Raw genomic sequence first — 15,716 nt, forward strand, 5'->3', positions numbered from 1 at the left:
GCGAAACTAACAAATTCAGTGGATTTGTTCAGTACTTTGTCATATTTGGTGCCACATGTCCACTATGTGTACCACACGTTACTTTAGATTATGCACTTCTAACCTGTATATTTTGAGATCAAGCTGTTTTTTAGGCAACAAGTTTGAACATTTCAAGCGCACCTTTTAATGGAGATCCAATTTTTGGATAAAAAAAGTGATGGCCCTACTAAGCAGAGGTGACACTGCCATCATGTGAAGGACATGAGACTAAAGTGGTTTCAAACTCTTCATTTCAGATGTAATGCAATAAAAACAGTAGCGTGGATGTAGCATGACGTGTGTGTACGGATTGACACTCAACACTGAGTGTCTCCTTCCTGGGAACTTCAAGCTTGTCAGAAAGTGACAGAGTGACACCTGAGTTTTGGAACCTGCAGCAGCAGCAGCTTCTCCAAGTCCAAGTGCATCAGTCTTCATCTATAAACAGTTCAACATAAAGTTTAGAGCACCGAAGTGTTGGGACTGTCCTCTGGGGCCAGGTCCACGTCCAGAAAGTCCACCTGGTTGCTGTCGTCCTGCTGCGTCATTTTCTCCTCTTCCTCCCTGCTCTCGTCTTTGTCCTTGCTCTTTCTTTGACACATGCCAGACTTGGCCAGAACGACCAGAGTCAGGAAGATGGCACTGAGACCCATGCCCACAGCGCAGGAATAGAAGGCAGCACCGTAGTTCTGTGTGATGTCCACCAACATACCTGCGGGTTTAAGAGGAGATGATTGCAATTCACAATATGACTTATTTTTGATACATTTAGATATAAATAGATATAAATTGATTTAGATATAAATAGGTGGAGACATCTGTCCATAATCTGTGTTCTTTGGGTTATTATCATAAGCTACAGCATTATAAGAAAATACCAGGAAGTCAGGAGTGCTGCACTAAATGGACATACCCACCAGGCCTGCAGTCTAACAAAACAACTTATACCAGCATGAATATGCTACTTTACAGCAAAAGTACAGACTAAATGCAAAGTCTTGTGGCGAAATCTCCACTGCTTCATGTACTCAGTTTGGCACGTCAGTCACTTTTCTATATTCATGGTTAACCTGGTAATGGAAATTCACCACTCTACACAATATTGTAAATCAGTGTCAAACAGGGCATGTTTTACCTGCTAGCGGTGGTCCAGCCAGCCCAGCGAAGCTCTGGATGCAAACATACACACCAACGGCTGACGCCATTTTCTGGACGCCCACCACGTCCTCCTCTGCCAGGATGGGGATGTGTGTGGAGCCCACAGTGCCCATGAAGAAGCCGAAGAATGCGCAGCAGACCATTAGGCCCCAGAACTCCCACACAATGGTGAAGGCTACCAGGACCAGGGACATCATCACCACACAGCCCAACAAGACCAGGGTCTTCCTGCAGCAGACGTGGTTCAAAACCACCCCAATTGACAGGCGGCCAAAGATCTCGGCCACGGCCATCACAGACAGCGTGTAGGAGGCCATACTGGGCTCCATGCCCCGGCTCTTGCTCAGTTCAATGACATAGAGCTGTGGTGCAAAGAACCCCAGTGTGGCAAACAGGCCAAAGAGGGAGTAACAGATGAAGACACTGTCTTTAACTACAGAGAAGTCCAACAATTTGGGGCTGGAGGTCTTGAGAGGCCCAGCCTCCACTTCAACCTCGCTCTTCTCCTTGACAGGGGTAGGAGGAGACTCTTTGACCTGCACGTCCCACACCATCAGGGCCTTGCTCTCAGCTCCTACAGTCCTCAGGTCAACGTTTGAGGTAAAAAGCGAGGTGATGCCTGAGTCCGCAGAACCCAGGGAAACCCCTGAACCGATGGAGGTTCTAGTTTGTTCGTTCTCCAGCTCATAGACAGCCTGTAGCTGCTTGATGGAGAGTGATTCTTTGTCCAACTCATCGTCTTGTTTCACAGGCTCTGGCTTGATGATGATTGGGCAAAGAAGAAGACCACAGCCAATCACAGAGGTCTGAATGATGCCAAGAATGATCAGACAGTAGCGCCAGCCAATGTGTTCTTTCAGCACAGTGAAGGCTGTGGGGACATAAAGAGGTCATGCTACTATTATTATTATTTCACATTCTCATTTTTGATTGCAGCTGCGGACTACACATTAGGTAATTGGAGGAGAAGGTTGTGTTTTTATAAATGCAATCTTTGATAAATAATACCCATCCCTACTTTGTACCAAATTTAGCTTCTTGCTACTTTCCACTATACTCTCTGAGTCCATGTATGACATCACAACCTTATTTTTCTATTATTTATGTCCAATGTTAAAATAAAGAGCCATGCAATGTGTATACATCATATATCAACTTTTGTGGCGTTCAAATGTACAAATGTAAAATGGACTGACAAGGATCAATGCAGCATATATATATGTATACATACACATATATACAGTATATATGTGTATGTCAACAGTGAGGCTCATATATATCATACATATATTATATATATGAGCCTCACTGTTTACTGTTCTCTCAGGCACTTTCTAATGCTAACACAACATTTCTGCTGCTGCCTTCAGCTGCTGAAAAAGGAAGTGGTTTTACTGAGGAGGCTCAGTAAAGAGGCTAAAAACAACAACTAAAACAACTCAGGCTCTATCGTTTCTTTTTACATGGATCAGTAAAAAATGACTGGAATGGAACAACCACCATAGATGGGCAGAAAATATGAATTTTGCGACATGACATAGCTAATGACAAATGTTTTCAAACAGAACAAGTGGGTATCTGTGTGCCTCCCATGTAGGCAAGCTAACCAACTTGACCAAGCTCTGTTGACGTCATATTGGCCACAGTCATACCCATTATTAATAAATTAAGTTGATCCGATGGCAATTAACCGTTTTTCCCATGCCATTAAAATGCATCTTGGATACGTCTCCTGTAACCTTTGTTCAAACACACACTGACGCCATGACTCTTTGCAAGAAAACAATGAAAGCTGCAAATAAAATCATATTTAAGTGCAGATTAGTGTATAAAAAAAAGAAAAGAGAAACTGTCACAAGTGAGGATGTCAACTGAGGAGGCAGTTTTTAATCTGTCTGGAAGACAAAGTCCCTTCATGAATCAAAAGCAATAACTGTTCAACAGTTCACCTAACAGGCTTCAAACCTGGCAGGCACCAGCGTGTGCAGTACTGACATTGTTGTATTGTATGTGAATTTATGCGATAAAATTCCCAGATCAGTTTTTCTGAAATAATAAAACAATTTTTACATGCTCTATTTTTTCAGGAAAAAATTATATGACTTTTTTTATCTGTAGGCACCAATGTGTGCAGTACCAACTTCTGCACATGCTCACTCAGGCGTCATTGTCATGTGGCCAAAGTTTTGCAGTGAGCGCCCATGGTACTTGAGCAAACTTCATCCACAGAGGAAGACCATGTGATATGGAAGAAAGCCACATACATGTTGAGTCATGATTTCAGTCGAAACACTTGCCTGGAGCAAACGCAAATATGGCAAAAGATTCTCCAGTGGATGCGAAGGATGTGACAAGGGCACGTCGTCTGTTGAAGTATTGGGCTAAGATGGTGATGGTGGGGAGGAAGGAGAAGCAGTAGCCAAGGCCTGTAAACAAAGAGGACAAAAGAAAAACGGGACATGACAGCCACTGGCCCGCATGGTAGGAACACTGCATGGATATGGGGGTGGGTCAAAGTTCAAGGTTGTCAGGTCACTCCTTTTTCAAAGGTGGCACGCTGCTTGAGTTGACTCAGTGTTGCTACTGCTGCTGAAAGACAAAGGGCATGTAAAGACAAAAAAGACAGGGAGAGAGGAGAAAGGGATTTCAAGTTAGCTATGGCCCTTTTCAGAAGCAGACATGGCAACACGATGGGAGGGCTAGCAGTGCTTTCTGTCCAAGAAAAGATAACGTTAAAATTCTCTAAATGCAAAAGTAATTTCACCAAATTTGCTCATAATCCAATCAATTGCTTTCATTCAGTCAATTTAGTTCCTTACTCCTGAGCCACTTTCTCTTCCATCAGCCTGATCTGAAAGGGAAATTAGCGTTTTTGATTTTGAGAGTTGGGGGGGGGGGTCTGCTGTTCTACTCTGTTAGTCCTTCCTCGACAGTTAAGAAAGTGAAGCAGAACTTGGAGTTTACCTCTTTCATTGGTCATTTCTGTAAGAAACAGTGGTGGACACTGCTAGGAGTCCCTTTAGTTCATTCACTCATGAGACAAACATCTGCAGGAGCAACTGGCATGTTACTATGACACACAAAGGCTGCGTCCACACAGAGCTCTAAGGTTTAATTTGTCTATTCATTTATTTATCAAAAATAATCTCTGTGCACTAATACACCTGAGACCAGGTATCATGTGATTGTTAGTACTAGGGGTGGGAATTGATATGTTTTTATCAATATCAATGCCATTGTCAATTCTACCTATCAATCCAATTCCTTATCAATTCTCTTATAATAATAAAAACTTTATCAATATTAATAATAATAATAATAATAATAATAATAATAGCAAGAATAACAACAATAACAGGCATAAAAAAGATGTAATGCATATTTTTGAGTCCAGAACAATGTGTTTGAACATGTCTCATATATTGAATAACTATTCTCATTTTTAACAGTATCTTTTAACTTCACAACAACAAAAATGTCAGGTGGCCCAACCAAATATATATAAAAATATATACATTCCTTATATTTTTTCTAAAATGTATTATTTGGCAACTATCCCTTGAGGTGTCTACATTAGATAAACATTATTATTTCGTTCATTGTGTTTTTTATTTTTGCTCTCTGTAGGTTAGGTTTTAAGCATCCTTAACATCCAATTTTACATTTAAAGACAGGAAAATAATCATACAAATACACAAATTCATATATTCAGTATAATAACTGCACACATGACTATTTTTGTTATTTATAAACCATTTGGTCACTTTAACTTATCATTTATTGCTTAAAATTTGTTGCACCACCTGACAAATATTGTTTGCACCACCTGATAACATTACTTATGACATGAAATATGCCGAAAAAAATGCATTTTCATTCCAAATAGTAACGTGTTTTAGTAACGTGTTTTAGTCCCCAGGACGTCCAGACGTCCTGGGGACTAAAAATAATGAGAAATTAGACGCCCTACTTTTAGGCAGGACGCCCTAAAGATGCCCTATTTTTCCCCCGGTAACCACCAAAACGATGTTGTGATGACGCGCGGGTATAGACAGGCGTGTGCTGGCCGTAGTTTTTGCTGCCAGCACGCGCTCGTTAGGTGTCCACCAGAGTGAAGTACAGTGATCTTGACTGGATGAGATGCCGTCTTCATTTGTGTAGCGCTTGTGTTACGTCCCCCACCCCTGTCGTAAACTTAAGCGCAACCTCGTTCGCACTGCATGCACACACACACACGCTTGGACGCGCGCACAGCCACTCGAGAGGGTTAGGTTTAACCAGGCTTTTAGCTAGGATTTTTTTAAGAGGGTGTCCCCACCTTGCCCTCCGGAACGCAGAAGCGAAACTTGGCTGCAGCGCAGCGCTGATTATGAACTCCTCGTGACACTCTCTTCTCTCTCTTTGAGCAGTTAACTTAAGGGATCAGCTCATCTGATGCATCTGTTATTCCCTTAATTACAGCGCTAAAGCGCCTTCTAAAGAAAGAATTTCATCGCGACTGTAATCAATCCTCGTCATAAAGATCATTATGTAGGTCTCATATGTGGGGATGAAACTGCGCACAGAGAATTGATGTATTCCATCCATACGAAGGCTTACAGTGGCGCACAATGCAGGAGAGAGAAGAGCAGCGTCAGCAGGGGCGGTACGCAGAAAAAAAGGCCCGCACCAGATGAGGGGCACCCTCTATAATTGCAATGCCTTGACTTTAGTGATGTCAGTCCCAGCCATAACAACAACATTATATTAAAAAAATAATAAAATAATAAAATAAAATAAATGTTACAAAATTGGCACAATAATTAATTTCGTTTTTTCAGTTTTTTTCCATTTTGAGTTACTTGCCCTTACTTCATGAGTCACCATAATGGTCCTTCAAAAAGCCTCAAAATGCCCCATTTTTACAAAAAAATTTCAAAAGCTCTGCATGCCCGGCATTTTTTTTCTGGGGGGGATTCCAGAGGGCAAGGGAGGGGGGGGTGTTCCGGAGGGCAGGGTGGCCTCCGGGCTTTTAACCAGGCTTTTAACCTAGCTAAAAGCCTGGTTAAACCTAACCATGACCCATCAAAAACACTTCACATAACATCTTTATAACAAGAATCGAGTACAGTCGCGATGAAGTGCGGGGGATCTGGGTGGATGTTAATAAAACATAGTGACAGACTCTTAAGAGCAGAGCGCGCTTTTCATTGTTTTCACTCCGTAGTCTCAATCTTTGTGTAGAAAATGCTTTAATGCTGCAATTAAGGGAATAACAGATCATCAGATGAGCTGATCTCTTTAGTTAAGTGCTCAAAGAGAGAGAATGTTCTCTGGTGTGAAGTGAATGTCGCAGGGAGTTCATAATCTGCTCCATATGCTACCAAGTTTCGCTATAGCGCAAAAAGACTTTCCAGCGTTTAATAGTTGAAAACAGAGGTTTACGTATAACAAAAAAAAGCTTTGTGCTTTGATGACAACTGCGCTTTGATTACGAACTGTGCATGCTCCAAGGACTAAATCTTTATTAAAGCGGAACTAGACCGGAAGTTCCTATTATCGCTGTTTTTTTTGGTGTGTATCTGCATCATTACCTTGTTTATGAAGCCTGACGGTTCGAAACAAACAGTTCAGCCATTGCTGAGAATGTTGTGTTTTATTGTAATCTCGGGGCTCAACGAGATCACTGAAAATCCCGTAATAGTTACGTAAGCAGCGGTTCTCCTGAACAACCGATCGTCCTCCTCCGGGCGGTAGTCCGGGCACATCCGGTTACGTACATTGAACTGCAGAAGAAGAATAACGTCCGTTGTGGAGGTGTTTCACGAGCAACAGTGTCTTCTGACTCTGGGTCTGACTCCGGTTTAAAGTCATAAAAGGGACTGCGGCGGGGAGTCGTGACGAAGCTATTTTTAAACACTGTTAAAACAATGTTTTGATAATGAGGAGCAGTGCATCCGCCGTTCCAGAGGGGGGCGCTACGCTTCTGAGAACGGATGTGCTGGATAGTACTGGCCAATCACAAGACTCTGTCTCCTGGGGGTGAAAGTTCACTCTGAAACATCGCGGCTGAAAAACACTGTCAGAAAAGAGGATTTCTATCGGCTAGTTTACAGAAACTAGGAGGTTTTTGACCATAAAAACAAGTTAATATATGTAAGTAGACCTCCATAACTAACATATATGTGCAACAGGACCACTCTATGTGACCTTTAAATAAACATATAATACAGTTTCACCTGCTGGAAAGGTCTACAAGTGTAAAATTCACTGTCGTGTTGTGTCTAGATGTCTTACCTCTCTTTTCTTTTTCGCAAGATATGCTTCCCTTGCAGCTGGATCATTGTTAATGCTCGCCCTGTGTCATGCTATTTTTGGCAACTAAAATTTACAAATTATCATGCAAAATGATTTAAAGTGTGTAATGTCTTTAAATTCTAAACTAATAATCATTCTAGAAGTGTCATGGATAAACTTAGAGCTTTGAATAGCATTATATAGTGACATTCCTTGCAGTTGTGCCACCTGATTAACGGTTGAACCACCTGAAAATTGCAACTAAACTCAAATTAAAGAGTTTTATGATAAAATATATTTTTTTCTAGTTTTACATTGGTTGGACCACCTGACATGGAAAGTGTATCAACCTACATATAGTTGAAAGTAGTTATTTTTATCAGTATTTGAGAGTATAGTATAGGAGATCTACAAACCTTTTAGCTTAGTCCCAAGGGTCTCTGGGGTTCCTCTGGCTGATGCAACATTCAGTTTACAGCTATTGTCTCTTGACTTCAAAATAAAGTCCAATGTTTATGGTTGCACCACCCTGAAATGTAAACTGCTGGACAAAAGTTTTGCAGTTATTTTAGCAGCGTTTAAACTATTGATATTAGGGAAAAAACATTATTCAAAAGATTTCAAACATAAAATTATGCCTGAGTATTTTATTTTGAATTTATCATTATTAAAATAACGTTTTTAATACTTTTCTTAGTCTGCTCACTTGCAGCTGCATCACCTGATATCTTAGGGGTTTGAGAAGCCAAAAAATAAAATAATATAATTATTTGAATTTACTGAAAAATGTATGATAATGAATAGGTTTTATAGAATAAAGTGATAGATGTCATGAAAAGATTAAATGATGATGTTTTTTTTTGTTTTTTTTTAAATAATGGACTTGGACACAAAAATATGCATGTCATTGACTGCTAAGTGGGCCTTAGACATGGTTTTATGACGTGTTTGTTTCTGTGTGCCCGGTACCGGGGCGTCAGGGACGAAGAAGTTAAGTACAGGTACTAGGGACAGAAATTCAGAAATGCCAGCCACTGTTTTGTTCTGTTTAAATAGGTCTATAACCTGACAGTTTTAATGCACCAAATGTGATGCATTTTAAAAACAAAGCCTGTGTAAGTGTGGACGTGGCCAAAGACAGACGGATGTACAGACAATTAAGACCTATATTTATATAGCTCTTTTCTTACTAAGTCACAAAGATCTTAACATAGAATAGTTGTAAAGCAGCAATGATAAAATAACAAGAAAATAACAAAAGTAAAATAAAGCAACCAATAAAATCAATTAGGAATCAAATCTAAAATAGTGATTTTCCTTTCTAATCTGGTAGGTCATTATGCATCTAAAGAAATTGGAAAAGTGAGGGCCCAGTCACATTTTGAGGTTAGACCAAGCTATGGCCAGGACTGACCTACTGGAGGACTCAGGACTGCATTTTAGGAGCCAGTACATTATGAGATTGAAAAGTAATCAATCTTGCTGTTTTCACTGCTATACGTTCTATCATATTCTGGAATGCTGATGAGATCTCCTCCTTTCTTTCAGCTGAGGTGTGGTTTTGACATTACTGGAGCCACACCATCCAGATTGTTAATACTAAAAATAAGTGTTTGTGTTTTAACCACGTGTATATTTATTGTAAAGTGACCTTGAGTGACAGAAAGGTTCTTTTAAATGAAATGTATTATTATTATTATTATTATAATTATAATAATGAAAAACTGAAACAAATGAAACATCAGAGCAGATAGATAGAGTTGAGATTTAAATAGCTTATGTACCTGAGACAACCCCGATGGTGATGTACATTTCTTTGATGGAAGTGGTGAAGGCAGAGGTGATGGTTCCCAGACTGATGAGGAAGCCTCCCATCATCACCACTGGACGATAGCCAAAGCGGTTGCTCAGCATCGTGGACAGTGGAGCTGAGAGTTTTGGAGTGAGTGGGCCAGAGGTAAAAAACAAACAGACACTTCATTAGAATAATTTCTGCATAAAACACATTATGATATCTGAGTCGGTCTTTGATACAAACAGTTATAGCTTGGTCAGGTATTAGCATTTGCACACTTTAACTGAAATGAAAAGCACTTTTGTGGAATACAGTCAATTCACTAAGTGACTGACCAGTGAAAGAGAAGATGAAGACGCAAATGGAGATGACCCATGACACTCGGCTGTTGGTCTCCCTAAACTCCTCCATCAGGTCCTGAAGGAAGATGCCCAAGCTCTTGATGGTCCCATAGGTGCTGACCTCCACCAGGAAAAAGGCCACAGCTACAGCCCAACCCCAGCCACCATTAGGCACCTCTGAGTAAACCTTAGGACCCAAACAATGGTGGGAACTGGAAACCATCATGGCAGTGCAGTGCAGGCACCTGGAGGCAGAGAGAGAGAAATGACACCAGACATCAGGCATGACAAACTCTTGAGATTTGGTTCTGGACAGCTTGAAAATGCTGTCTAGCTGGCTAATATAAAGATCGTTGTTTATCTCACACACACTCAGCACACATACATCTGTGCACAGAGAATACACATAGTTTACACCACATAAATAGTTGAGGTTAATAAGATGAATTAGGGCTGGGCGATATATCGATATTTAAGATATATCGATATATTTTTTAAATGCGATATGGAATTAGACCATATTGCGTATATCGATATAGTTCAAATTAGCGCTGTGATCCTTGCTCCAGACAAGCCGCTGACCGGAGCTCTCTGCACTGCTCCCCTTGCCCCGCCCCTCTTTCATGCACAGAGAGGGGAGGGGTACAGACACTCATTCACATGGAGAAAGCAGCAACGACTGTGGAGCGTGTGGAGGAGAGCGTCTGGGTTAGTAAAAGAAAAAGCAGTGGCTCAATCATTTCTAGATGGTTTGGATACAAATCATCAGACGAGCAACAAAACCATGCTATATGTAGGGAGTGCCATAAGCACGTTGCAGCCAGTGATGGAAGCAAAACGAATCTTTTTCACCACTTAAAAACGTGGCACACAGTGCAATATGCAGTGTGTGAAACTGCGCGCTGCAGAAGCCACAGGCGCAAGCCGTCCACAACCCGACAAACTCCAGACAAGTGGTGTGCAATAACAAAAGCGGTGTCCTTTCACATTGCCAAAGACACGTTAATGAAAAGCTAATGAAGACGATGGACCCGAGATATGAGCTTCCCAGTCGCAACTATTGTGCACGAGAAGCACTGCTGCAAATGTGACGTCAGACAGTCTTGCAAACCGGCTTGCTAACGTCACCCATTTAGCGTCGACCAGCGATATGTGGTCAAGCAGCACATGTGACAGCACTACTGTTTATCAAAGTAAAATAAAAGAGGGGGAAATGTTTATTGAGTTGCTGCTCTGTTTCTTGTCCAACTGGTTGAGACTGTTCAGATAAGTTAACAAAAAGGAAAAGGTAATCTGAAGCTGATGTTTAAAAATGTTTTTCTTAAAATGAGCACTTTATTTTGTTGTCTCTTTATATATAAATGCTGTCCTTTACTAGGGTTTGTCATATTTCGTTCTTTTATAAGAGAAGAAAATCTGTAATTTGATTTTCAAAAGCCATTTATAGTTGTCAAACTAAAACATTTTGATATTGTACATTTCTCATATACACATATTTATTTCAGAAAAAGATTGGCCTATTTTATAGGCTATTTTTATTATTATTTTTTGTTTAAATGTGCACCTTATGGAGCTTTGATTTTATAAAAGGCACTCCTGGGGTCCGTTTCACAAAGCAGGTTTAGTGAAAACTCTGAGTCTGTTAACCCTGAAATGAGGGAAACTCTGAGTTTTCCGTTTCACAAAGGGAGGTAAGTCAAACCAGAGAAAGAGGAGTAACTCTAGCCTGTTTCACAGAGAGAGGTAACTTAAGCTCTCGGTCAGTTACCATGGTAACATGCTCTTTGAAACTAACCTGGTCGGGAGCAGGTTTTTCTCCGCAAACCTTGAGTTTCTTTCTGTCTCCGCCCTCTTTCAGACACACACGGTATTTGATTTCCTCATTCATTCAGTCAGCAGAGTTTTAGCGTAGTATAGTTCTGCGTCTGTTCTGCGTTTACATTACAAGTTATATTAGGTGGAGACTATTTTCACTACCATGTCCGTGGATGAAGGTGCAGCATTACTGCGCAGAGAATTAAATATTCTTTTCTATACCGACTTTTTTTTTTAAATATATTGTTCCGAAATGATTTGGCGACCCCCAGAAATCAAAGAAGAAAAAAAAAAAAAAAAAAAACATTTTTTTTTTTTTTTCCAAAATGATTTGGCGAACCCCCAGAAGTCATCTGGGGGTTCTGACTTCTGTGGGTCCAATAGGGGATGCTTTCTGGGGGAGATGCTTTCTGGGGGTCCAAATCATAGAAAAATATATTAAAAAAAAAAAAAAAAAAATTTTAATATATTTTTTTTTAAATCAAAATTATGCCGAGTGGTTTTCCAAAATGATTTGGCGACCCCCAGGGTTGCATGTGTGTGTGTGTTTGAGTGAATGAGTCCTGGGGAGTGTTGAAGTCTGTTCTGTCGTCTACATTACAAGTTATATTAGGTGGAGACTATTTTCACAACCACGTGCTTTTGACAGTGATCCCGTGGATGAAGGTGCAGCATTACTGCGCTACTTTTCTTTTTGAGCGGTACAGTTTCACGTCACAGTTCATCATTTAGATTCACAACCTACTCAGTCCTTACATTTCAACATTAACAACCGGGTCACGCTCTCACATCACAGCAGATATTGCGTGTTGCGCTGCGGTTTAAAAAAAAAAAAAAAATGTACTGACAAATTTACAAATGTACACATTTTTCTTTTATAGAACGTCATAGATGCAGAGCACTTGAACGTGATATAAAGAATGAGAAGTCATTTATGTGTGAAAACATCATTATGTTGGGGATAAAACAACTGTACAGTCAAACAGACACTTCATATTTACTTTATGTAAAACATGATCAAAATGAGGTTAATCTCATGAGATTATACCGAGGTCTTACCTGTTTGAACAATGTTTTTATGTTTCATATTAAACTGCCAACTTTTATACTTGTGGCGCACGCGCTTAACTCGAGGTGAAACTACTCCGAGTTGAACAAACTTACTCAAATCAGCTGTTTTGAAACCGAAAACTCAGAGTTTCCTTTCTCAGAGTAGATCAACTCAGAGTTCAGTGTTAGACTCAGAGTTTGTTGAACCTGCTTTGTGAAACAGGCCCCTGTTGTTATACAGTGTTTATGTTTTCATGTTATTATTATAATAATTAACTCATATTTGGCTTTGACTTTGACTGAACATTTCATTTCACAGCGCTCACTTAGCGGAAAAAATATCGAGATATATACCGTATATCGTTATTCAACCAAAATATATCGAGATATGACTTTTGGTCCATATCGCCCAGCCCTAAGATGAATACACTCAGGCTTCTATCTTGGAATGTGCACAGAATTGGCTCAAAGCATAAACGGGTTAAAGTTCTTAACCACTGAAATAGCCTTCAAGCAGACATTGTCTTACTACAAGTAACTCACCCAATCGTTGTAGTAAGACAGATTACCAGTTCACTTCCCCATCACAATTTCCCCACATATACACAGGAAGCTACAACAAGACAGAGAGGAGTAGCCATCATGATCAAAACTATATTTCACACATAAAAATACTACAACAGACCCAGAAGGTATATTTATAACACTCAACCAATTAATCAATAACACAAACTTCTGTAATTCGAACATATATGGTCCAAATGTCGATTATGCCCTCCTTTTTCCAGACTTTCTTCAACACACTGTCCACTCTCTTAGACACAACACTCAAAATGGGAGGGGACTTCAACATGGTACTTGACCCGGAATTTGACAGGCTCAGTAAGGCAGGAACAACACGGAACAGGCAATCGACAAAAACACTAAAACAAATCATGAATGACTATGGTCTTTGTGATGCTTGGCGCTCTTGTCATCCAGCCGTCAGAGAATACACCTTTTTTTCACCTGTACACAACTCCTACTCTAGAATTTACTTATGTCTGACCAACAGCTCACTTCTTTCAGACATCACAGACACTCAGATTCACCCTATCACCATCAGTGACCATGCACCAGTCTCACTAAATATAACTAATAAGACCCAGGGTTTCCCCCAGAAAACCTGCTAAACCCGGTAGTAGGACCTGTAGGCCAGCCCACCAGCGGCCAACAAAAAAATTATGACTATTATGTGTTATTGCAAGACATTTATTAACAATACTTTTACACCAACTATAGAGTGTTACAAATAAACACACTCATGAAATTAAATAATTTTTTTCACTGAAGTTAAATACTAATTAAGTAATTGGCCAGTGAATCTTAAAACAAGCCATGCAATGTTCACACTTAAAAGTAAAATAAATCAACATAAATTAATAAGTGGTAGTGCCCCCTCATCTGCCTCATCTGGTGCAGACAAACGGCCCTTTTATTTCTGCGCACCACCCCTGCGCTGTTCTCTTCTCCCTCTCCTGCGCCGTTCGTCGCTCCTGTGCTTCTGCGTCTCCAAGCGGTCTCTTCGTATCCAAAGTAGACTGGATAATTTCTCTCCGTGTTTTATCCCCACATAAAAATAATGATCTTTATGACGGAGTACAGTCACGATGAAGTGCAGGTGATCCGAGTAGATGACGCTCTTCTTCTTTTTAGGTTACGGCAGTTGGCATCCTTCTATAGGTGCATTACCCTAGGTGCCCCGTAGGTGCATTCCCGCCCCTATGACAGACCATTTGACCCTCTATCTCAGGGGTCTCAAACTCAATTTGCCTGGGGGCCGCATGAGTTAGAGTCTGGGTGAGGCTGGGCCGCATCAAGTAAGTTTTGTTTTTTTCTCCGCACCGCCCCTGCTGACTCTGCTCCTCTCTCCTGCATTGTGCGCCGCTCCAAGTGCACTCCGGGTATCCAATGCAGAATGGATCATTTCTCTATGCGCAGTTTTATCCACACATCCATATATGACACATACATAATGATCTTTACAACGAGGATCGAGTATGAAAGTCGCGATGAAATACAAGGGATCCGAGTAGATCTTAGTAAAACATGTTGACAGATTCTCAAGAGCGCACTTTTTATTGTTTTCACTCCGGTCTCAATCTAGAAGACGCTTTAGCGCTGTCATTAAGGGAATAACAGATGCATCAGATGAGCTGATCTCTTTAGTTAACTGATCTAAGAGAGAGAGAAGAGAGTTCTGTCGCGGGGAGTTCATAATCTGCACTGTTTGCAGCCAAGTTTCACTTTTGCGTGCATAATAGGTGCTTAGGCATGTCGCGATATTCAATAAATCAATTAATCGCACGATAATTAAAATTAGCTCGATCATTTTTCTGGCTGCGATAAATGCCATTTGCATGCTTTTTTGTTTTCCCCGTCTCTCTCTCTCTCCCTCTCTCTCTCGGGTCCTAAAGTGTGTGAAATTTGATGTAGTATGCATGCCAGGTGGCCGGTTCTCTTTAGAGAACCTGAGGCGAATGTGGTGCCAACTTCAGCGTCGAATGTGGTGCCAACTTCAGCGTCGTGCCAGCGTGAGCAGCTCAGAAAACACTTTCGCGTTTTCAACCCTTTAGACAGGACAGCGGAGCCATCGCCGTCGCCGTCTAAATGAAAGGCACATCTGATCATATATTTTGTCGGTTTCACCCGGGAGCGTTGCCGTGTAAAGCCAGAGTAACGATGAGTGAACCCTCATTGTCAGTCGCATGGTGTGTGGGGAGGCGGGACTCCTGGCGTAGCCTACCACAGCAGAGTGCAGCTAACCCATTTCATTTATTGCTTTTGCTTGTTTGTTAATTTATTGTGTTCTAGTGTTAAATATTCTTTAAAAATAAAAGTTTATTTCTCTTTGAAAATGTGTACTTGCATTATTATACCATTATCATTTTAGATGAAAATTATCTCAGAACAACAATATAATCGATTATCGCAATAATTTCTGAGACAATTTAACGTCCAGCAAAATTTGTTATCATGACAGGCCTATAGGTGCTGTTCCCCTGTGTCCTCACATCTTGTTGGTATCGTTTTATTGGTGTTCCAAACTGATCTTGGACAGACTCTAAGGGGATATAGACAGGCGCGTGCTGGCCGCATGCGTCATCACAACATCGTTTCGGTGGTTACCGGGGGAAATGGGAGGAAAAAATAGGGCTTCCTGCCTAAAAGTAGGGCGTCTAATTTCTTTTTATTTTCAGGACAGTACAGACCCCCTGCTG

At 40.7% G+C, this 15,716-nt stretch overlaps 1 protein-coding gene across 1 annotated transcript; it reads right to left on the reverse strand.

Moving 5' to 3' along the window:
- Window positions 1-482: 482 nt before the first annotated feature.
- slc16a6b (solute carrier family 16 member 6b) lies at window positions 483-9,729 on the reverse strand (the record flags this gene model as incomplete). Its single annotated transcript, XM_083895905.1, has 5 exons — window positions 9,586-9,729; window positions 9,240-9,383; window positions 3,477-3,605; window positions 1,157-2,050; window positions 483-733 (listed from the first exon to the last, which is right to left on the reverse strand). The coding sequence occupies exons 1-5, from the start codon at window positions 9,659-9,661 to the stop codon at window positions 483-485; spliced, it is 1,494 nt and encodes a 497-aa protein (XP_083752031.1). The 5' UTR covers window positions 9,662-9,729.
- Window positions 9,730-15,716: the final 5,987 nt, after the last annotated feature.

The sequence above is a fragment of the Microchirus variegatus genome (genome assembly GCF_963457635.1).
Source record: "Microchirus variegatus genome assembly, chromosome: 10".
In the NCBI taxonomy this organism is placed as follows: domain Eukaryota; kingdom Metazoa; phylum Chordata; class Actinopteri; order Pleuronectiformes; family Soleidae; genus Microchirus; species Microchirus variegatus.